This window comes from Narcine bancroftii, chromosome 14 (assembly GCF_036971445.1).
Source record: "Narcine bancroftii isolate sNarBan1 chromosome 14, sNarBan1.hap1, whole genome shotgun sequence".
In the NCBI taxonomy this organism is placed as follows: domain Eukaryota; kingdom Metazoa; phylum Chordata; class Chondrichthyes; order Torpediniformes; family Narcinidae; genus Narcine; species Narcine bancroftii.
In genome coordinates this window covers 25237260-25259304 of record NC_091482.1, presented here as the reverse complement: position 1 = coordinate 25259304, position 22045 = coordinate 25237260, and the positions used below count along the sequence as shown (strand labels likewise).

At 39.3% G+C, this 22045-nt stretch overlaps 1 protein-coding gene and 1 long non-coding RNA gene across 4 annotated transcripts in view; one reads left to right on the top strand and one right to left on the bottom strand.

Annotated features, from left to right (window-relative positions):
- LOC138749714 (uncharacterized) overlaps positions 1-22045 on the top strand; it is a 42696-nt gene that overhangs the window by 15534 nt on the left and 5117 nt on the right. The gene's annotated exons all lie outside the window — the stretch shown is intronic.
- The window catches only part of hsf5 (heat shock transcription factor family member 5), a 37355-nt gene continuing 17662 nt past the window's right edge, over positions 2353-22045 (bottom strand). The window contains exons 3-5 of one of the 3 annotated variants that reach the window (XM_069911467.1): positions 21877-21974; positions 8143-8332; positions 2353-4094 (exon numbers count right to left, since the gene is read on the bottom strand). In XM_069911467.1, the coding sequence (XP_069767568.1) occupies positions 4000-4094; positions 8143-8332; positions 21877-21974 (383 nt within the window). In that variant the 3' untranslated portion in view covers positions 2353-3999. Of the gene's footprint in view, positions 4110-8142; positions 8333-21876; positions 21975-22045 lie in introns of all 3 variants that reach the window. The other 2 variants (XM_069911468.1, XM_069911466.1) reach the window with 2 other exon arrangements.

Sequence of the window (22045 nt, the reverse complement as noted above, 5' to 3'; positions counted from 1 at the left end):
TGGGTCTAGAGCAGTGGTTCTCAACTTTCCCTTCCCACTCACATACCACCTTAAGCAATCCCTTACTCATCACAGAACACCCATGGCATAGGGAATACTTAAAGTGATATGTGAATGGAAAGAAAAAGGTTGAGAACCACTGATTTCAATCCTGATACAGAAGGCACAAACTCATGATTAGTAAAAAACTAAATGGATTTTTTTTTAAAGCCCAGTAAGTGATACAACTTGAATTTGCTATCTAATAATAGTTGGAGCGGACAACCTTCTGTTATTTGTCTCAAATCCGGAAGTATCTATTCCTTTTATCTATTCCTTTACTATCACAATTCTGTCACTTTTCAGGGTATAAACTAAACTTACACAAGAGTGAACTTTTTCCCATGAATACCATGGCCATATCCCTTTTTAAGATGTTAAAAATCAATTATTTACCTTGGAATTATAGACACCAAACACCACAAATATTTATTTCAGGAAAATTTTCTTAATTTATTAAAACAATTTAAGCAGACATTGTCCAGATTGTTGCCCTTCTCTATTTCATTAGTTGGTCATATTGACTTTATTAAAATGATTATTTTACCCAAACTTTTATACAATTCCAGTCTTCATCCCCAAATAATTTTTTGCTTCTCTTGACTCTATTACATCTTCCTATATTTGGCAAAACAAACAACCTCAGCTGAATAAGCTTCATTTGCAGAGATCAAAAAGGAATGGAAACATGGCATTGCCAAATTTTAGGTACTATTACTGAGCAATCAATATACATTTTATCTTGTTTTGGATTCAATATTTTAATAGATTGAACCGCCCAGTTTGGGTCTCTTTGGAATTGAGGTTGGCTGAGAAGTTTTCTATTTTATCTTTTTTAGGAGTAGCACTTTTTCTTTAGCTAAAGTTAATAGAATAATATACAGCCCTGTCGTAAAACATTCCTTGCATAACTGTTTTCAATTTTTGATTTTAAAAGGTTTTTCCTTATCAAGTTTTTTATCATCTCATTATGTATTTCCTCCTTTATATGATTTGACATTTGTCAGTTGACATGATAACGTGTTCAGTGTTTTTGAGACATGTTTGTCTCGTTTCTTTTGAATAATTATCAGCTAAGTTTAATTTACCAAATTCAAATATTTTAGACACTTGCAGATCAGAATTTTTTTACAGGTTCATTTACCAAATTTTCCCATGGCTTGTGAATCTAACAAGATGGATGTAATTTTCAAATTACAACACTCCCAGAAGCATTTAATAATCTTTATATATGATATGCTTTCAAAATTGCATCAGATTTCCTTTGATAAGATTAAAAGAGAGCATGATCTACATTTTTCTATTTCAGAGAAAAATTAGGATTTGATTCTTAAATTAATTAACACTTCTTCACTATGTGCTCAACATTCTCTTATTCAGTTCAAGGTTGTACATCGGACGTGTCTAAAGACAAATTATTCCATATATTTTCTGATCTAAATCTCCAATGTGACAGATGCAACAATGGGGAAGCAACTTTGATACACAAGTTCTGGTCTTGTTGAGCTCTTGAACCTTATTGAAGGGAGATTTTTTTTTGTATTTTGTCAATAATATTACATTAATCTTGAACCCTTGTCCTTTAATGGCTTTGTTTGGAGTGTAAGATGATATTTTATTCATCTGAGTGGCATGAAGTGCTATCCTACTTGGATGGAAAGATGGTTTTCCACCCACTAGTATTCAGTGGTTATACCATGTCAAGTCTTGCCTTAATTTAGAAAAGATCAGGTGTTCTGCATTATATGCTAACACTCATTTTCATAAAATTTGGAGTCCATTTTGTGCTCATTAAATCTGTTTCTCTTGATCATTGAATGTATTTATTTATGTATATGGTTTTTTTCTTCAGTTAGTAATGTTTTATAGATTCAGTAGAACTATACTACCTTTAATTTTATATCAAAACATCCCAGGTTTTTGTGGAAGGTGTCTAGAGTTCTTTTTTTTTGTCATTCTGACAACATTGTATGGGGAAGGGGTATATCGCTAATATTTTATTTTTGAAAATGCACTTGTATTCTTCATATTTGGTAACCTTGTGTTCTCTGTACAATGTGTGCTTGTTCTACAAAACTTAATAAAAAGATTGAAAGAGAAATAATAGTTGGAGTATAATTGCAGAACTTTGGATCAACTTGATTCCATTTCAAAATATTCATTGTCGCCTCAATGGGTCAAATGTCTTGGACTGTTTTATTATTCTAAATAGCATGTTTACAAAATTAGTAAAATATACAGTAATGATGTTCAAAAATATCCCATCCAAGATAAATAAATAGTTATTTTTTAATAAATCATACAATCTGATAAATATATATATATTAGAAAGCCAAGAGGTAATAATATGAACAACAAATATATTTAATATGCTGTTAATTACATATATCCTATCTGAATATCATATGTAGTATTTAATGAAACAGCATTCTAATGCATACTTTATATTAAACAAATCAAAATAAAACAGACAATGATATGAAAACAAACCATTTAAGAAGAAATTGAAATGATAATGTCTAATCTGGATATTTCTGTCCTTCATGATAACTGTTTAGAGAAAAGCAGTCATCCTGTATTTTTATTAACATTTGATAAGTGAACTCCCTGGTAAAGGTGAGAGATGATGATGGAAAGTAAAACATCTTTGGTCTCCGTGATAATAATAGATAAGTTTGGCCACTTACTGAGCATAAATCTGGCTAAATATCTCTAATGGTTCCATTTCCAATTGGGCTGCCATGCTTTTACCAAACAAAACTTCAGATTGTGCTTCAGAATGTAAGCACTCCATTGCTTCTTTATTTTAAAGTTAGTAAACCAGAAATTATTTCTACAAAATGTTATCACATGATAATGATGTTGCTGCTCTGAGGGTACCCAGCTTTGTAATATTAAAATTCTTTGAATAAGGATTATCTGACAGTCTTTTAAAGCACATAGCTAAAAATATTACAATGTGTAAGTTGTGCTTTCCTTTTCCTATTCAACTAGCAGTTGATATAATTAACTAATATAATTAAATTAGTTCTAATGATAAACTTTACAGCAAAAACTGGCAGGGAAGATAAATTTACTGCAATATAAAAAATGTAATGTATTTTTGGAAAAATATATTGTCGGAAATTTTCTTGCAAGAAACTTTCAAAAATAATTTTATTTTCCCCCTGTACTTTCAATGCCGATAAAAGTCCAGTGAATTATAAATCAACTCAAATTTAAAAGTTGCCTTGCTTACCAATATCAACATATATTCTGTTGACTGTTGGGTTTTTTTTAAGTAATAAAGTCTGACTCTTCCTAATAAATATGTAATTACATTTTGTAACAAACTTCTGAGAATTCAAGATGCATACATACTAAAAATGCACATGTGAAGTCAACTATAATGCACATTATCTGAAATTACGGAGAGACAAGCAAATACATTTCATTCTGACTACTTTGGCTTAAAGCTACTGAACCAATTAGAACTTCATTTGAGATCCTTTTTTTGCCCTTTGAAAACTGTAATCTTATGACATTAATTCATATTTAAGATATACAACTTCCTTTGTGCAAGATTATTTGACGTGATGAAATCCAAACTTGCAGTATAGCATTTTACTTTTGATATCAAAAGAGCACGCCCAAATTAAATTCTCCTTCCAGTTTCTGGGTATACTTTACATGACTATTAGCAAGAATTCAGAAAGCAGGACATTTAGTACAGAAGTTAGACATTGTCTTTCAACATAAACTACAAATAATTATTGAATTAATATAATATTAAAATATTGGATTTTAAGAATTTAACTAAATTTTATTGCTGCACCATTTAACTTGTAATTTTTGGTTTAAATATAAAACAAGGTTTATAATATAATACAAGAAACTAAAGCAAATTAACGGCAAAATTTTAAATGCAAATATTTTAATGCAGAAAGTATAACTTTCAGGCTACTTGTATGAGTTAAATGCCTAAGGTGAAAGATGAGGAGAATGGTTGGCTTCTGTCTCCCAAACACAAATATCCTCTTCCTTTTGAAAGTGATCCTGGTTACACGCCACATCTACTAGAAGATGAAGATCTAATTAAAAAAAAATCTAATAATTAAATTGTTACAAGTTTAAAATCTTAAAATACGTGGATTCTGAATGAAACATGCTCATTCTTTATTTTTTAATATATTGTTTTTATATTGTTCTAATTAACTGGTTACTTGTACAAATTACTTTCATAGCATTTGTACCATTTTACAATGATAAATTACGTTTCACAGCATCATTACATACTCTCATACAACATTCCATTTTCTTAACTCTGATCATGGAGTGGTATGATGGACAAAATGTCCAGGAATCATTCCTAATTGTGTCGGGAGATAATTGATTAGTTTGTATTTCTTGAGGTGTCTTAGAGTGAGTGTCATCTAATTTTCATTCATAGTTAAAGTGCTGTGACACTTTAAAGTTTTATAAATCTTATGGAGAACATGGAATCAAATGTTGCTCACTTCAGAAAGGCAATCTATCAGTGTTCTTGTTTAATACTTAGGTAAGCAGGCTGAGACCTGGTCAGTATTTGGATACATGCACAAATTGGTGTTGTAGACTTGCCACCTAGGGAAACAAATGATCTAATCTGCAGACTAAATTCAAAAAGAACCTCAACATATTGCTCTCATTACATGAAGGCTTTTTCGACATTTTTTGCAAGAGAGGTAGATCGATAGAAGGGAGAATGCGTCTTCTCAGCATCATAAACTTAGGGTTTCTTAATGCATTGTAGGGTCTATGTACATGATACAAAAAGTCTGCAAATAGGGAAGGGATTTAAGTATATCATAACATTTCACAGATAATACTCCAAAATTCAGAACTAATTGAAGCAAGGCTCGGCATTTGTCTTTGGAAATTTTTCAGTGTTAAGTTGATGCTAGCGAAATCGCCAATGTTCCTCATGGCTTAGTAGGCTTCAGCTGCTTCGCCATTGAACTTCCTTCCATCATGAGATCAGAAATAAGGTCATTTATTGATAATTTGTTGCTCCTGAGCAAAAGAAGCAATCCATGATTGCATCCAGTGGGACTTTGATTAGAAAAGACAGGCTGTGAAACTACATTAAATGGTATGATAAAGGATAAAGTAATGACCAGGATTTAAAGAAATCATTTATAATTTGCATCAAATTTTTATTCCTTTAAGGCACAAAATCACAACTGGAAGAGTGGCCCAACCTTAGGCTAGATGAAAAATTATAATTATATTAGTCTAAGAAAATGAATTACAAAATGCTAGAGAAATCAGCGAGGATTGGTTATAAAATTATGAATAATTAAAATTCAGCAAATAAAGACAAAGAAATTAATAAAGAAAGGGTGTGGTGCACTGTTAGCCAGAATCAGGCACACACAAAGATAAAGACTGTACAACAGGCTTTAATCCAGAAAGACTTCCACAGAGCCGGGCTGGCTGTGGCTGCAGCAACTCTGAGTGAGGCCTCGGGAGGCCAGCACAGGCTTATATCCCGGAGGGTGATTGACACCCGACTGGATGGGGCTTGATCCCTTCAGGCTGACTGATTGACAGCTGGCCAGGTGTTGTTCTGTTCCCTTACACTCCTGCAGGTACAGAGGTTGCCCCCTGCAATAGGCTGGCGGTAAAAACACAATAAAGAGTAAACACGCAAGAAAGCTAAAACTAGGTTGTATAAGTGCTGATGATTATGATAGATATATTAAAAGTGAAGTCCAATGCGGGTCCCTAAAAGAATGACAGGAGAACGTACAGTGGGAAATGAGGAAGGACACGGCTGAAAAAATATCCAAATGCTTCATATACAAAGGAATAAATAACTTCCAGAAGCACTGGAAACTTAAGCCCTGTGCAAATGAAGAAGTGAAGGAATTCAACATCAATAAAAAAAAACTCCAAGAAAAGAGGTTCAGAGATAGTTCAAGAGAGAGGAGTAGCCACTCAGCCCCTCATCTGCTCTACTATTTAATAAAGCCACAGATGGAAAGATTACAGTTTTGCATTCAATTTTGTATTCTCATCTGTCCATAGCAGCTTTCAATCCCTCACTATATCTATCCATCTATCTTTCTTGAACAGTATGTTCCTGAACCTATAAGGGAACATGCTATCTTGTATCTGGTTCTGTGCAATGAGACAGGTAAAATTAGTATCTTGTAGTTAAGGATCCTCTTGGAAAAAGTGATCACAGAATCACTGAGTTTATCATACAATAGGTTGGTCTAAAACAAGTGTGTAATACCTACACAAGGAAAACTACAAGGGGATGAGGGACGAGCTGGCTAGGGTAAATTGGGACCACAGGCTAAATGGAAGGAGAGTGGAAGAACAGTGAAGGACTTTGAAAAAGATATTTCACAGTGCTCAACAAAAATATATTCCACTTAAAGCAAGGACAATACGGGTGGGGACAGCCAGCCCTGGATAACTAAGAAAATCAAGAAGGCATCAAACTAAAAGCTCATGCATACAAAGCCACCAAGAGTGGTGGGAAACTAGAAAATTAGAAAGGCTTTAAGAAGCGAGCAGTAAAGAGAGGAAGGTATAAAATGAGAAAAAAAGGCGCAAAATATAAAAAAACAGTCAGTAAAGGTTTTTATAATTATATAAAGTGAAAAAGGGTGGCTAAAGTGAAGGTTGATCCCTTGGAAGAAGAGAAGGGGAAAATTGATATAGAGTAATGAGGAAATGGCTGAGGCATTGACTTACTATTTTGTGTCAGTTTTCACGGTGGAGGACACATTAAATATTCCAAAGACAGATGTGATGGGAGGTGAGGACCTGGATGTAATAGCTATTATAGATCCAACAATGTATTATAAAAAAAATGATTTTCAATTCCATTTATTTACTCACTGACTTACTCCAACATCTACAATGCCAGTATAGTTTTATACAGTTGTGGGTCTTACTTATTGGTCTGGCCAATTTTGGTTCAATTATGAATGCACATCTTTGTAGCTCCGTTTAAACACCTTTGATGAAGAGGATTGAGATGGTGCAGAAGTGCTGTTTCTTTACAGGTTCAGTGATCTGGCACTGGCCCTAAGTCCTGGGGCTGTCAGTGTAGGGGTTGCTCATTTATCTGGTGATTATATGGATTTGCTGTGTGCTCTGCTTTTCTTCCATCTGCCCAAACCTTGCTGGTTGGTAGATTAATTGACTACTGTAAATGTCCCCAAGTGCAGGTGGATAAGGAGTTACTGAGCAGTAACTGGGAGATAAGTGGAAATATGTGAACAAGGGGGTTTGCTTTGAGAGTTAGAGTAGACTTGCTGGGCTGAAAAGCCTCATTATACATTGTAAGGAAATGCTAATATATGAATCATGGAGTTTGTGACTTGAGGCGGCTAATTGGCTAAATGTTACATGGAGGAACCTCAATTACTGCATCCATCCATGAAGGAGGGAGGGAAGGGAGGGGGGAAAAGGGGGAGAAAATGACACTGTGTATATTCAAGAGGGAAATGTTTGTGTGTATTTTGGTCAGTATGGTTCATAGTGTGAAAAATTAAAAAAAAGTACTGCATCCATCCCAGGAGTTTATCTGTGATTAACAGGAGACTAAGTATATTGCCAAATATATAGGCTTACTAATATTTTATAACCTTCACTGCATAGCTATGAACATCTTGGGTGTCTATTTGAAAGAATGATGTGCTCATTTGGTGGTATAGATACATTCAGGAACTTGCTGCAGTATTTTATAAATCACCCCATGCACACCAGCAGCAAATCAAATTAAGTTTTAAAGAATAACAATTGATCAAGTTTTGTTGGAAGCATCTGTAGTTAATACAAAAAGTACAAGAGTTGAGAACACATTGCAAATTAGGCAAATATACATAAACACAAGAATACTTAGCTCATTGATATAGCAATTAAACAAAATACACTGATATTTGTTAAATGTACAAGTATGTATTTAATTTTAAACATCTCCCTATACTTAATCCTGAAACTTACAGATATAAGCCTTTGTGAATTCTAAAATGACATTTCATTATTCACATCATTTGGGAAAAAACAGAGACATGACATGTCTGGATATAGCTTTGAATTTATATTGAATTAAAATGTTCTTACCAGGAGACTTCGCCTGCTGATTACTGTTTTGTTGTCTTGTTTTGGTTGGATCAGGCGGAATAGTATTAGCTTCAATTGTATTTTTAGGTATGTCAAAATCAGAAAGTAGTGCTGAAATAATGGTTTTTGATCGATCAGAAATCTGGGTGGGATCCAATGAGCCAGTTTGATAGTCAGTACCATGTATTGTCTGCAAAAATTAAGAATTAATGCACATTTAGAAATCATAAGCCAATGACATTATTACTGTTTTTAGAAACGGAATAATTAATTTTCATATTGGAGATTCCATGAAAACTATTAGTTTTTGATCTCGTTTCAATTCACATTATTAATGAGCTAGTTGTATCTTTAAAAAATCTATTGGAAAAAATTTTAATGTACCTCGAGATGTATAAAGTACCACCACCACCACCCCATAACTAACACACTGGTAACAACTGAAAGTCATCTACCGAAAAAAATAATTGAATCTTTCAACATCAACTAAATTTTTAAGGATAAGGTTTTCAGCTGAAGCTCTGTCTGCTTTCTTTTACACTTCAAAAGTATTTAATGGGTTGTGAAATGTTTGAGGCAATTTTAGGCCTTGAAAGTCACAATGTGAAGCAAGTCTTTCTGTTATGCAATTTTCATTTTGATTCACGCCATTTTGAATGAGTGAATATTCGACGAGAAATTCTTGGCATCCATACAAGGATGTTCTGTCAAGGAGTACATCATCTACTAATTTAGCTGTCGGCTCACTGATAGAAAATTCAGAAAAGTCTGTGGTGGATGAACCCACACAGTCTGCGAACTGCTGGAGACTGGCTGATGGAAATCAGGTATCAGAACCAGGACTTGAGAGGATGCAGAGGGCAAGAAGGGCTTCCAAAGGGCCTCGGGCTCTGAAGACTTCCTGATCATATTGGAGGTTTAGATCTAGAACTCGAGTTGTTGATGATTTGAACTGGAGCCTCTGCAGCTGTGGAGACTGCAGGAGCACTGGAAGCAAATCCACAGACACTCAGAATCTTTGAAGGGACTCTCTTTTGCTTCTCTTTCTCCTATTGTTAGGGGAGCTGGCAATGCCCATGGTGACTCTTTGTTTGCCTTCTGTGGGTGTATGATGGATACCCAAACAGGGTGAACAGGTTGCACAGGGCCCCAGTGAATGTGATGGTGGTCAAGTCAGGGCAGGGGATAGCAGAGGGGAATTAATGATAACTGTGAGGAAGTATATATTGCAGTTGGAGGAGGGAACAGCGCCCTTGATTGAAGGGCATGTGGCTTTTATCAGGTGCATCCTGTCCTGTTGGTAGAAGTGCGGCTTGCACTCCACACAGACCCTGTAGTCTAGGGTCGTGTCTTTGACATCCCCAGTGGAGTATGGCAGATTCTGAGATTTGATAAAAGTGTAAAACAAATCTTGTGACAATGGGGTGGCAAAGGTTCTGTGGGCTGACACATGTCCCTCATGACAGGGCATTTGTGGGCTCGTTGAACTTCCCCCGCTGTAATCATTTTAGGTGGAGAGTTTGATTCTCCACCTCAAAATTTTATTGTTCTTATCTTACCATGCTGTTTATTGTTGAACATGAACGCCACTGCCCGTTGGTCCATGAGAAGGGTAAATCATCTACTGGCCAGGTAGTGCGCCTCCCGTACAGCACTGCCTCAACTATTGCCTGAGCCTCCTTCTCGATAGAGGAGTGTCAGACTTCAGGGTCCTCGAAGGTCTGGGAGAAAAAGGCAATGGAGCGGCCTGCCTGATTAAGGGTGGCGGCCAGGGAGATGTCGGATGCATCAGTCTCTACCACCACTTATGTTGTGGCTTTCGCGATGTCCTCCTTAATGCGGCAGAAGGCTGCCTGTGCTTCATTTTTAAGGTGGAAAGAAATGGACCTGATAAGAAGGTGGGCTTTATCCGCATAATTTAGAACCCACTGAGCGTAATAACAAAAGAACCCCAGGCACCTTTTTAGGGCCTTGAGGCTGGGGAAGGGGGATGTCTAGCAGAGGCTGCATGCAGTCAGGGTCAGGGCTAAAGACCGATTCTCCATGATGCGCCAGTCAGATTGTGCGGAAAACACACTTATCCTTATTGTAGGTCACGTTCAGACATTTGTCGGTGGTGAAGAATTTCTGGAGGTTCGCATCATAGTCTTGCAGGTCATGGCTGCAGATCGTGATGTTTTCCAGATATGGAAAGGTGGTGTGTAGGTTGTTCTGGTCTACCATGCAGTCCATCTCCCATTGGAAGATGGAAGCACCATTGGTGACACCGAAGGGTACCCTAAGGGAGTGGTAGTGGCGACCATCTGCCTTGAAATCTATTCACTGGTGATCCTCAGGGTGGATGGTAGGCAGATTTCAGGTCTACTGTGGAGAACACCCGACAATGGGTGATTTGGTTGATCATATCCGTAATGCGAAGGAGTAGGTACACAGTTAATAATTTAACTATTGTCAATCATCATTCTGCATTTATCCCCATCTGAGCTCTCAAGGGGCTGGTGCTGACCTCAATAATTCCCTTGTCCAGGAGTCTTTGTTCCTCTGCCTTTATAAATGGTCTGTCCTCCTCACTGTATTGCCTGCTTTTTGTGGCGACTGGCTTACAGTTGGGGATGAGGTTGGCAAACAGCGGCGGGGAATGGGTCGATGCAGAGGGTAGAGAGACCATGCATCGATTGGGCCAGTGAGGCAGGGAGGGTGTGGGGGGGGGGCAGAGGGGCCAGTTAAGGAACTGCAGGTTGCCGACTGTGAGGGGTAGGAGAGGGCTGTCATATTGTAGAGTGACACTCTTTAAGTGGCCCTGGAAGTCTAGCCCAAACAGTATGAGCACTCAGAGCTGTGGCATAATGAGGAGCTTAAAGTCTCTATATGTTGTGCCCTGCATGGTCAGCGTCACCATAGTGTAGCTGGGGATTTCTGCAGAGTGCGACTTTGAGGCTAAAGTGACCAGTTTTGCCTCGAGGGAGTAACATTGGACAGTATCAGGATGAATAAAGCTCTTGGTGATCCAACTATTGAAAAGGCATTTAGTCACTTGGTCATTGATGGAGATGTCCATCATAGAGTTGGTTAGGGCTGTTCTGATCGAGCACCACTCCAACTTGCGCTGACTCACTGTCTGGGGGCATGATGGTGGCACCCATGTGGTGGCACCCATGTGGTGGCATGGGTCTCCCTGGAAGTCGGTGGCATCCAAAATGGCAGCCCCAATGATGCAGCGTGGTCATCCCCGGAAGATGTCGGCGTCCAAGATGGCAGCACTGGGGCTGGAGGGCTATGATCAGCATATCCTTGCATAGTGGCCCTTCTTCCTGCACTTGAAGCACTCCATGTCTCTTACTGGGCAGCATTTTTGGGAGTCTTTTGCCTGGCCACAGAAGCAGCACATTAGGTGTTCTTGGGAGACAGAGCCGTGGTGGGCTCGTTAATCGGACGTGATAGTGGACCAATGGCCTGTAGACCTCCGTCCCAAGATGGCGACCCCTGTGTGGGCTTGTTCGCAGAGTACGCTTCCGCATTGCGGAAGGTGATCTCCAGCAACTTCACAAGATTGATTGCCCCTTTTAAATCTAACTTACTCTGCTCCAGTAACCTCTGGCACACATAGTTGGACCTGATGCCTGAAACATAGGCGTCCCAGATTATGTTTTCCACATTTTGGGCAGCCCAAACTACCTGGAAGTTGCACGCCCGTGCAAGTTCCTGCAGGGCCTGAGGAACTCATCGCCCAATTTGTCTAGTCACTGTCTGCAGGTGGCCAGCATGTGCCTGGCGTATACCTCGTTAACTTTCTCCCTGTATTGTCCCTTGAGTATATCCATTGCTTCTACACACATGGTGGCATCCATTATCATTGGGAACACTCGGGGTCTGCTCCAGGAGAAGATACAGCCTGTTTGTATCGATGGCCACAATGCTGGCCGAGTTTTGTAAGAAGACATGAAACAGCGTAGCCAGAGTTCAAAGCTGTCTGAGGCATCAGGCGACTATGGATTGATCTCCAGCTTATGAGGTTTTGGAGTTGGTCCATTATTGGTGATGAAAAAAAAATCATGAATAAAATTAATGCGCAGTAAATAACCTGAGAGGCTGAGATTGAGTCACTGATTTACAGGCTTTCACAATGACAGGGACCTCATCCTGTGCCATGACCCAGGAAGGGTTAAGGTGTTGGAGGCTTTATACAAAGACAAGGAGGGAGGGGCCACAGGTACAGTCACAGAATGGGCCGGCACCAGGTAATCAGGAATACAGGAGTTCATCACAGCCATCTGCCATTTTAAGTCAGAGCATGTTGTCATTAACATTGTGTTGAGTGTATAACTTTGTATTTGGCTTCAGCCAATGGACCAGGGAGTCATAACCTCCTTTAAGGCCTTTTATTTACACTGGACCTTCTCCAAGTAGTCAGGGCTACCCAAGATGATGTGACGAGCTTAAGAGAGTTCTGGAAGAATTATAACATCTATGACGCCTGTACAGCGTGTCTAAAGAATCAAAGGCTTGTTGATCCAAACCAAGGCTTTTATTAACTAGAAGACTGGTAGGTCGACCAGTCCAGAATGACCTGGTCTGGCTAGGAGCAACCCTTTAAGACCTGCCAGTAGGCATGGCTACACTCTCAGCCAATCACAGTCATCTTATACTACAATCTGTACATATACACATTGGTGATAGAATCTGTACTATCACAATGCCATCAAAAATATTGCTGATTCTTGGGATGATGTAAAGCCCACTGATGGTGGTAAAAAGACCATTCTCGGCACCTGTCGTTATGCTCTTCCCTCTTTGTTTGTACTGCAGCTACGGGCAGTGCTCAGGGCACGGGAACTATCTCTGGTGAGAACATTGGCTGTATATGGGCAGACTCTTGCCTTGGTGTGCAGTAGAGTGTATCAGCCTCCTGGGCTACGCCATGGGGATGGCTGAAACCCATATTTACTATTGATATGGAGATGTGACCCAGGAGCTTGGCCAGGAATAGGGTCTCATAGAGAAAGCAATTGGAATGGCTGTTTGCTAGAGCGAGCATTTCATTCATTAAATCAGATGGATTTCTGTCACCCAGCCCTTCCATATTCAAGAGCTGCATGCCATGTTCATGCCTGGTTAATTCCAGGGTGTCCAAGAGGAACTGCCAGAACCTGTGTACTGGGTTTCTGCTGGGGGCTGGCCAAAAGATTTGCTCACCTTAGGTGTGTGTGTGGTCTCCCTGCATGGGCTTGATTCCTAACCTTCTGGATGCTCTGCTTTTTTATTTTATTTTAGGCAATCATGGGCTTCCAGGAATAAATGGGGATATTTTGTTTCTTTAAGGAGACTTTGAGCACATTCACTTCCCTTGGCAGAGCTTAGAATATGCAGCCATATGGGAATCTGGTGTTAGCCCTGTGAACAATGTGGTGTGGCCTGGTGCCAGGGCCTGAATAGTGGAGATGATGGCCTGGAAGAAGATGTTAGCATGAGTTCACATATCTTCCAGTGAAGTTGGAGGAATTTGTACAGACAGCATTGATGGTCTTTTTCCAGTGTTTTGAGGTTCCTGTAGCATGTGGAAGGACAGGGATCACTGATGCCCAGTAGACCATTATTTGCGCTATTTCTGAGGGCTTGATCTTCAAATGCCCTTTTTTCCTCTGATCAGAAGCTAGCTGGTACTTTGAATACTGTGGTGAACTTCATTATTAATGCTGTCATTGCTAAGAAGTGACTCTTGAGATTTGAGAAGTGGTTCACATTCGCCAGGATATCACTGTAAAACATTCTTATCAATGGGAAGTTTACTGTTGCAGGGCCATGTGTCTAATCAAATTCTGAATATTGTTCAGTTTAAAAAGTGAGTTCTACTGTTCTATCAAATTGACATAGAATCTCTAACAGATGGAATAAGATGGCTAGCAAGCAGTGGGAATACATGCAGCAGTGATATACATACTGTATCGATTATCACGTTTTTGAGCTAGTCAAGATGATCATCCAAGGCTTTCATGGATCTAACTTGAAAAGCTATCTTTCTTTTTACATTCTGGCCAGGGCTTCATGCTTTTAATTGAAGTTAATGACAATGAAGACTCGCAAATAATCTCTGATTTTTAAAAAAAAACCCTTCAACTCAGCCATCTAATTATAATGTTGTGAGCCCAGAGGACCCCAAAACCCAGCAGTAATAGATATTCATTAAGACAAATGGTTACTTAAAGTTGCTTTTAATTATCTTTAAACATGAAAACAGATTCACACTTTAACTTAGCACTATTGACTTAACTAACCTAACTTAACCCCCTTCTAATTCTAAGTGCACGTGAATGTAATGTGTGTGTGTAAGTTCAGAAGAGTTCTTTGATTCACAGTCCAATCTCACTTCTCATTCCTCCAAGTTCACTGGTTGCAGGCAATTCTTATACTGTGCACAGAATTGAACATTTATAAAGTTCACCAGGCTTTGGTGCTTGAAAAGTAAATGGTTACCACTCAGGAAGGTTCTTGTCAGTTTTCAGAGAGAAATTTGTGGTTCCAGGACACCCACAACTTCTTTCTTTCTTCTTTGGCTTGGCTTCGCGGACGAAGATTTATGGAGGGGGTAAAAAGTCCACGTCAGCTGCAGGCTCGTTTGTGGCTGACAAGTCCGATGCGGGAGAGGCAGACACGGTTGCAGCGGTTGCAGGGAAAAATTGGTTGGTTGGGGTTGGGTGTTGGGTTTTTCCTCCTTTGCCTTTTGTCAGTGAGGTGGGCTCTGCGGTCTTCTTCAAAGGAGGTTGCTGCCTGCCGAACTGTGAGGCGCCAAGATGCACAGATTGAGGCGAGATCAGCCCACTGGCGGTGGTCAATGTGGCAGGCACCAAGAGATTTCTTTAGGCAGTCCCTGTACCTCTTCTTTGGTGCACCTCTGTCTCGGTGGCCAGTGGAGAGCTCGCCATATAACACGATCTTGGGAAGGCGATGGTCCTCCATTCTGGAGACGTGACCCATCCAGCGCAGCTGGATCTTCAGCAGCGTGGACTCGATGCTGTCGACCTCTGCCATCTCGAGTACTTCGACGTTAGGGATGAAAGCGCTCCAATGGATGTTGAGGATGGAGCAGAGACAACGCTGGTGGAAGCGTTCTAGGAGCCGTAGGTGGTGCCGGTAGAGGACCCATGATTCGGAGCCGAACAGGAGTGTGGGTATGACAACGGCTCTGTATACGCTTATCTTTGTGATGTTTTTCAGTTGGTTGTTTTTCCAGACTCTTTTGTGTAGTCTTCCAAAGGCGCTATTTGCCTTGGCGAGTCTGTTGTCTATCTCATTGTCGATCCTTGCATCTGATGAAATGGTGCAGCCGAGATAGGTAAACTGGTTGACCGTTTTGAGTTTTGTGTGCCCGATGGAGATGTGGGGGGGCTGGTAGTCATGGTGGGGAGCTGGCTGATGGAGGACCTCAGTTTTCTTCAGGCTGACTTCCAGGCCAAACATTTTGGCAGTTTCCGCAAAGCAGGACGTCAAGCGCTGAAGAGCTGGCTCTGAATGGGCAACTAAAGCGGCATCGTCTGCAAAGAGTAGTTCACGGACAAGTTTCTCTTGGGTCTTGGTGTGAGCTTGCAGGCGCCTCAGATTGAAGAGACTGCCATCCGTGCGGTACCGGATGTAAACAGCGTCTTCATTGTTGGGGTCTTTCATGGCTTGGTTCAGCATCATGATGAAGAAGATTAAAAAGAGGGTTGGTGCGAGAACACAGCCTTGCTTCACGCCATTGTTAATGGAGAAGGGTTCAGAGAGCTCATTGCTGTATCTGACCCGACCTTGTTGGTTTTCGTGCAGTTGGATAATCATGTTGAGGAACTTTGGGGGACATCCGATGCGCTCTAGTATTTGCCAAAGCCCTTTCCTGCTCACGGTGTCGAAGGCTTTGGTGAGGTCAACAAAGGTGATGTAGAGTCCTTTGTTTTGTTCTCTGCACTTTTCTTGGAGCTGTCTGAGGGCAAAGACCATGTCAGTAGTTCCTCTGTTTGCGCGAAAGCCGCACTGTGATTCTGGGAGAATATTCTCGGCGACACTAGGTATTATTCTATTTAGTAGAATCATAGCGAAGATTTTGCCTGCAATGGAGAGCAACGTGATTCCCCTGTAGTTTGAGCAGTCTGATTTCTCGCCTTTGTTTTTGTACAGGGTGATGATGGTTCTTGTCAGTTTTCAGAGAGAAATTTGTGGTTCCAGGACACCCACAACTAATTTCTTGTTAATCAGCCACTTCAGTGTCTTGCTGATGAAACTTGCCCCCTCAGGGTTCTTTCAGGTCATCACAGAGTGCCTTTTCTGTTTTTCTTATTTCAAGTGAAATATTAGACAACCAGTCCTCTCCTCTTGTATGAACCACAAGGGCTTTGACCAGGCTGAACAAAGCACTCACAACCTGCCTGCCAAATGGAGATTTCCACAAACTTGCCAGCTTGTCCTGTTCCAGTCCCAGTCCCAGTTGCTGCTGTTGACTGTAAAACTGCAGAACTGAATTCTGTCTCTATCTCTTTCAGAAAGCCTGTTTTATTCTCTCTGCTTGCAAAATCACATGACCCTCTTAGAACAGCAATTTCCACTCCAGTCAGAATGCGGCCCCAACAAGTTCTTTCATCTGTTGCCTTTTTGTAAACAACAATTCATTAGTGAAGTTCTCCAAAGCTTATGCAAAGACTGTCATCCCCGACATGTCTAGCATGAGCAGAGCTCCAGTATTTTAAATAAGATCGGTTTTAAAGTGTTTGTATGTGACCTACACAAAAAATCCTACCCCAATTTATCTCCCCAAAACATATCTATATTCTGTCACAATAAGAAGACATGGAGAAAGATAAACTTCCCTTAGCCTGGATACATGCCACAGAAAACATCTTGCTTGGTATCTGACTAGTATTTGAAGGGTAATTAGTCAAACAAAAAAGATCTGAATGGCACTAGAGCCACTTGTTTATCATTTTTTCTCTGATACATTTCCTCTTTTCTGGACAATCAATAACTTCTATAAAGGACATGCTAAGATATCAAACAGAACAATAGGATGTAACTCAATATATCAGAATTTTTAAATGCAAACTGGCCATCAAAGAAACCATACACTTTTGATAGGTTTCTAATGTCTTATCAATTCTTATTCACCCATTTATTTATTTTTTTACTTTTAGGTAGTTCTAGAAGTTCTCTGCCTAAACTTAATGCCACCTCCTTATATAATAGATTTTTTTAAGAAGTGGGCAAAAATATGAGCAAGCCAGTCATGTGGATGAAAGTTAATTGACCAAGTCAACAAGTTCTACTATCACCTTCAAGTGTACTAGGATGTTGCTAAGGTTTTCGGCAGGATTGGACATCTTAAAAGATGCACTATAATTACATGCATCCAACCCTATTATTTCCATTTTATATAATATAAATCATTGAGAAGCTATAGTTGACCTGGTATTGGAAATGAACCAGGTTAGTTGTCAGATCTCTCATTGGTGAACATTTTGACCAAAATGATCACAACTCTCTCCTTATCCATAGCACTGGAGAAGAACAGGAAGACAATTTGGGAAAAATAAATACATTGGGATCTGAAAATATGCAAAAACTTGAGAGCATAAATTGGGACCACAAATATATTCCATTGAAGCTGGGAAAGGATGGGAAGGTGTAATAACAATGGGATGTAGTATGAGAGGTTTAAGAGGATAGGAACTGATAGGACTCTGGAGAATTACAAGATTAATAGGCAAGAGCTTAAGAAAAGTCTGAGGAAGAAGGGGCCACAAGAAGCCTTGGTGAGCAGGATTAAGGAAAACTCCAAAAAATTTACAAGTATATGTAGAACAAGAGGATGAGTGATGTGAGGATAGGACCAATCAGGGATTTTAGTGGAAACAAAGATCCTTGATGAATACTTTTCTTCAGTATTCATCAGAGCAAAGGATCTTGGCGATTGTTGATGACATAGCAGACTGAAATGCTTGCTTGAGCATATTGACGTTAAGAAAGAGGATATATTGGAGCTTTTGAAAAGCACAAAGTTTGATAAGTCACCAGGACCAGACAAAATTTATCTAAGGCTACAGTGAGAAGCAAGAGACAGAAGTACCAAAGCACTGGAATTACAAATGATATTCCCCTGTTCAAGAAAGGGAGTAGAGATAACCCAGAAAATTATAGATCAATGAGTCTTACTTTGATGGCGGGCAAGCTGTTGGAAAAGATCCTGAAACAGGATTTACAAGCATTTAGATAGGCATAATCTGATTAGGGTTAGGTGTGGAAGGAAACATGTCTTCAATCAAGTAGACGCCAAGACAGAAGTGGGTGAGGGAGTAACTCATATGAAGTTGACGGAATGTGATAAGGATGCATCCTTATCTGTTTCCTGCTTTTCAATCTGTCTTGTAACCATACTGTGTGAGAGGGAGTACATATCCTGTAGCAATTGATTGAAGACTTGTTTGTTTTGGGTTATAAAAGCTTGTTCTCTGCCTGATACGGGCAGAGTCTCTGTTGTGGACTCTCCAAGGTTAACCTTGTCAATAAACTCTTCTAAAACGATCTCCCGGGCTGTGTTTTCTATTTAAATAATTATAGAGTCCCGAAGAAATCGGTGACAATAGGCCATCAAGGGTAAAAAAAAATCATGAAAATCTGTAGACACCGTGGTTGAAGTAAAAACACAAAATGCAAGAGAAGCTCAGCAGTGTCCTTTATGTAGCCAAGGTAAAGATACATAACTGACTTTTTGGGCTTGAGACCTTTATCAAAGTAAGAGAAAATGCAGACAGGTGTCTGAACAAAAGAGTGGGGGCGGGAGGTGGCAAAGGCAGAAGATGATAGGTGGAGAAAGGAGGGCAGGGACAGCAAAAATGAGGGGGAGGAGGGATGGCTGCTGGGTGGGGGAAAGATCTGAAAAGACAGGAAAGGGGGAGGGAAAAAAAAAGGTGAGTAGGTTTAGTGGAAAGCAGAAGTCAATATTAATGCCATCTGGCTGGAGAGGTTGCTGTCGTTGCAGTTGGAGAGGAGGTGCTCAGCAAAGCGATCTGCCAATCTATTACCGGGCTCTCCAAAGTAGCAAGTGCCACAAAGGGAGCACCAGATGCAGTAAATAAGGCCTGTGGATGAAGAAGTGAAGTGTTACTTCACTTGAAAGGCCTGTTTGGGGCCAAGAACTGTGTTGAGGGAGGAGGTGTGGGTGTAAGTGTTACGGGCAAAGGCAGCTGTTACATTTAACACCTCTAATCCACCATGCATGAAATCTGAGATAATTTTATAGTGAGACCCTCCTTGCATTTTGAACAGATGTAACCTGATATTATGTTTGGAGAGCTTCCCTGGTTACCTGGCTCATACTTACACCTCAGGTTACTCAATTAAAAATAGAACATTTGATTACTAACCTATGCTTTTTTTCTATAAATGATCACACACCAAAAATAATCAACTGGAAAGTACTCTGTAATGATCAGCTGATGCTTGACTTAATACATCAACTACTTTATTTATCCTCAATAATATGGATAAAATTTTGGGTAGTTTTCATGGTATTTAACATACAGTGATGTTTTAGTGCTTGCAGTGACATGCTTGTATCAATGCCATTGAAATAGTTTATGAAAACTATATAATTACTGGTGGTATCAAGATTCTACTTTCCATTCAATGAAAACTAATAAGAATATTTCACAGAATTGAAGCAATTATAAGTTGGATGATTAACTATTTTTTATTCCAATTGGCACAAAATAAAGCAATTAGTAAGCTAAATAAGTAAAGCAGAGCTAAAGTGCTGATCAATGATCTTCATCAACAGATGCTCACTGTAATTTTTTCTCAGATGTTATCTGTTTCATGGACTATTTCTTGCATTTTTTGTTTTAATTCACATTTTAAGTATCTGCAGTATTCTATTTTTGGATCTTTAAAATTGCACTGTTTAAATTGTTTTTATATTTGACAGGAAAATCAATGAAAATTATGGCATTGACAGATGTGTTGTCAAACTATGTTTTAACCAGTCATGGAAATCTACATATATAATTCAACCACCATCTCTACAAAAGCACTATTTTTGGGATGTTTATGTTGTTATGTCGCAGATCAACAGCAATAGAAATTCACCAAGGGAATGTTACTGTTTTTCTTTTAAAACAATACATTTATTAACAACTACTAATAATATAACATCTTATTTAAATTAACCTCAACTATGCGTGGATACACAATCCTAGGAAGTCAGTCCAAAGTTCCAGTCTTAGAAATCCTGTGTTGAAATTTAGACTTTTAAACTGATGACGAGAAGTAAAGAGATGGGAGAGACTGAGTGACTGAATTGCTGAAAACTCACGGATCCTTGTTGAGTTGCTTGCTGATAAGTATTCTTTTGAACAAACGGTTGTCACAACTCCTCTTTTCCTTGTGTAGGGGAAGGTAAACGTGTGACTTCCACATTTCTTCCAAAATCCAGACATGGGTCAGTTGAAATGAACATTACCTTGGTATGATTCAATGCAGCAATTGTCCTGCTTCCGTTCCCAGATATGAATCAATCAAAGTGACCTTTCCTTTCCCTGACAGGGAGAATCAGCCAAATTGTCCATTTCACACAGAGTTACTCCACTCAATAATGAAATCCTGTTTCTTTCAGTGTCCCACTCACATGACTCACCACTTGTTTTCCTGAATAAAAAAACATTGTTCTTTCTCTTCCTCCAGAGTATTAACTTTTATAATCTGTATTTGATGTGCCACCCAGTCTCTCCACAATTGTGAAAGGGTGCAGCCTGTACTAAAGTGAGAGTTACACTAAATGAAATGAGAGCTCATAATAATGTCAAACTTTTCACTCTGCTACTTGAATTAAGCATTAATCAAACTCAAACGAAAAGGATTAATCTTTGTTCAAATTAGCAACAAAGAATTTGAAACCAACTTATTAATCAGTTACAGGTTCATCAAACATCTAACAGGTACTTCTGAGTTTATTTTTCAAATGACAGAATTTTCTCTGGAGGTCAGTGACCAATGATGTTCTGCAAGCAACAGTGAGACCAATGTTGTTTATTATATATTTATAATATATTTATAATATATCTAATTGGGATGAAGATGTAGATTGTCTAATTAGTAAGTCTGCAGACAAGATGAAAATTGGTAGATTTGCAGATAGTGAGGACGATTGTCAAAAAATACAATAGTATATAGATTAGCTGGAAATTTAGGCAGAGAAATGGGAGATGTCATTTAATCCACACAAGAATGAAGTGATGCAATTTGGAAGGTCAAATGCAAGAAAAAGTATGCAATAAATATCAGGATCCTTAGAAGCATTGATATGCAGAAGGATTTTACTACAAGGGGAGGTTGGACAAATTTGGATTGTTTTCTTTGGAATATCGGAGGCTTAGGGGTGACCTAATAGAGGTGTCAAAATTATGTCAGGCGCAGATAGTGTAGTGTTTTGCCCTCAGTAGAGGAATCTAAAACTAGAGGGCATAGGTCTAAGATGAGAGAAGGAGTTTAAAGATGAATGAGGCCCCCTTTTTTTAATTAAAAGAGTGATAGGTTCATGGAACATGCTGCCAGAAGAGTGGAAGCAGATATGACAGATACACAGACAGAGAATAGAGGGATATGAATCTTGTGCAAGCTGATGGAATTAGTTACATTTGCTTTATGATAGGAGCAGACATGGTTGGCTGAAGGGCCTGTTCCTGTGCTATCCTTATGTTCTATATTCTACGAACACACCTGATAATAGTTGTAGTTAGGATAAGAAGAAGTATTTGTATTGGGACAACCCGTCAATGGATCCAGGTGGGAGTTAGGAGGACAGCACTGCAAGACAGCTAGAAAAAGAAAACCCTTGTTAGTAAAATGATTTAAAAATGTGACAGTTTTCACAATGGCATATTGGCTC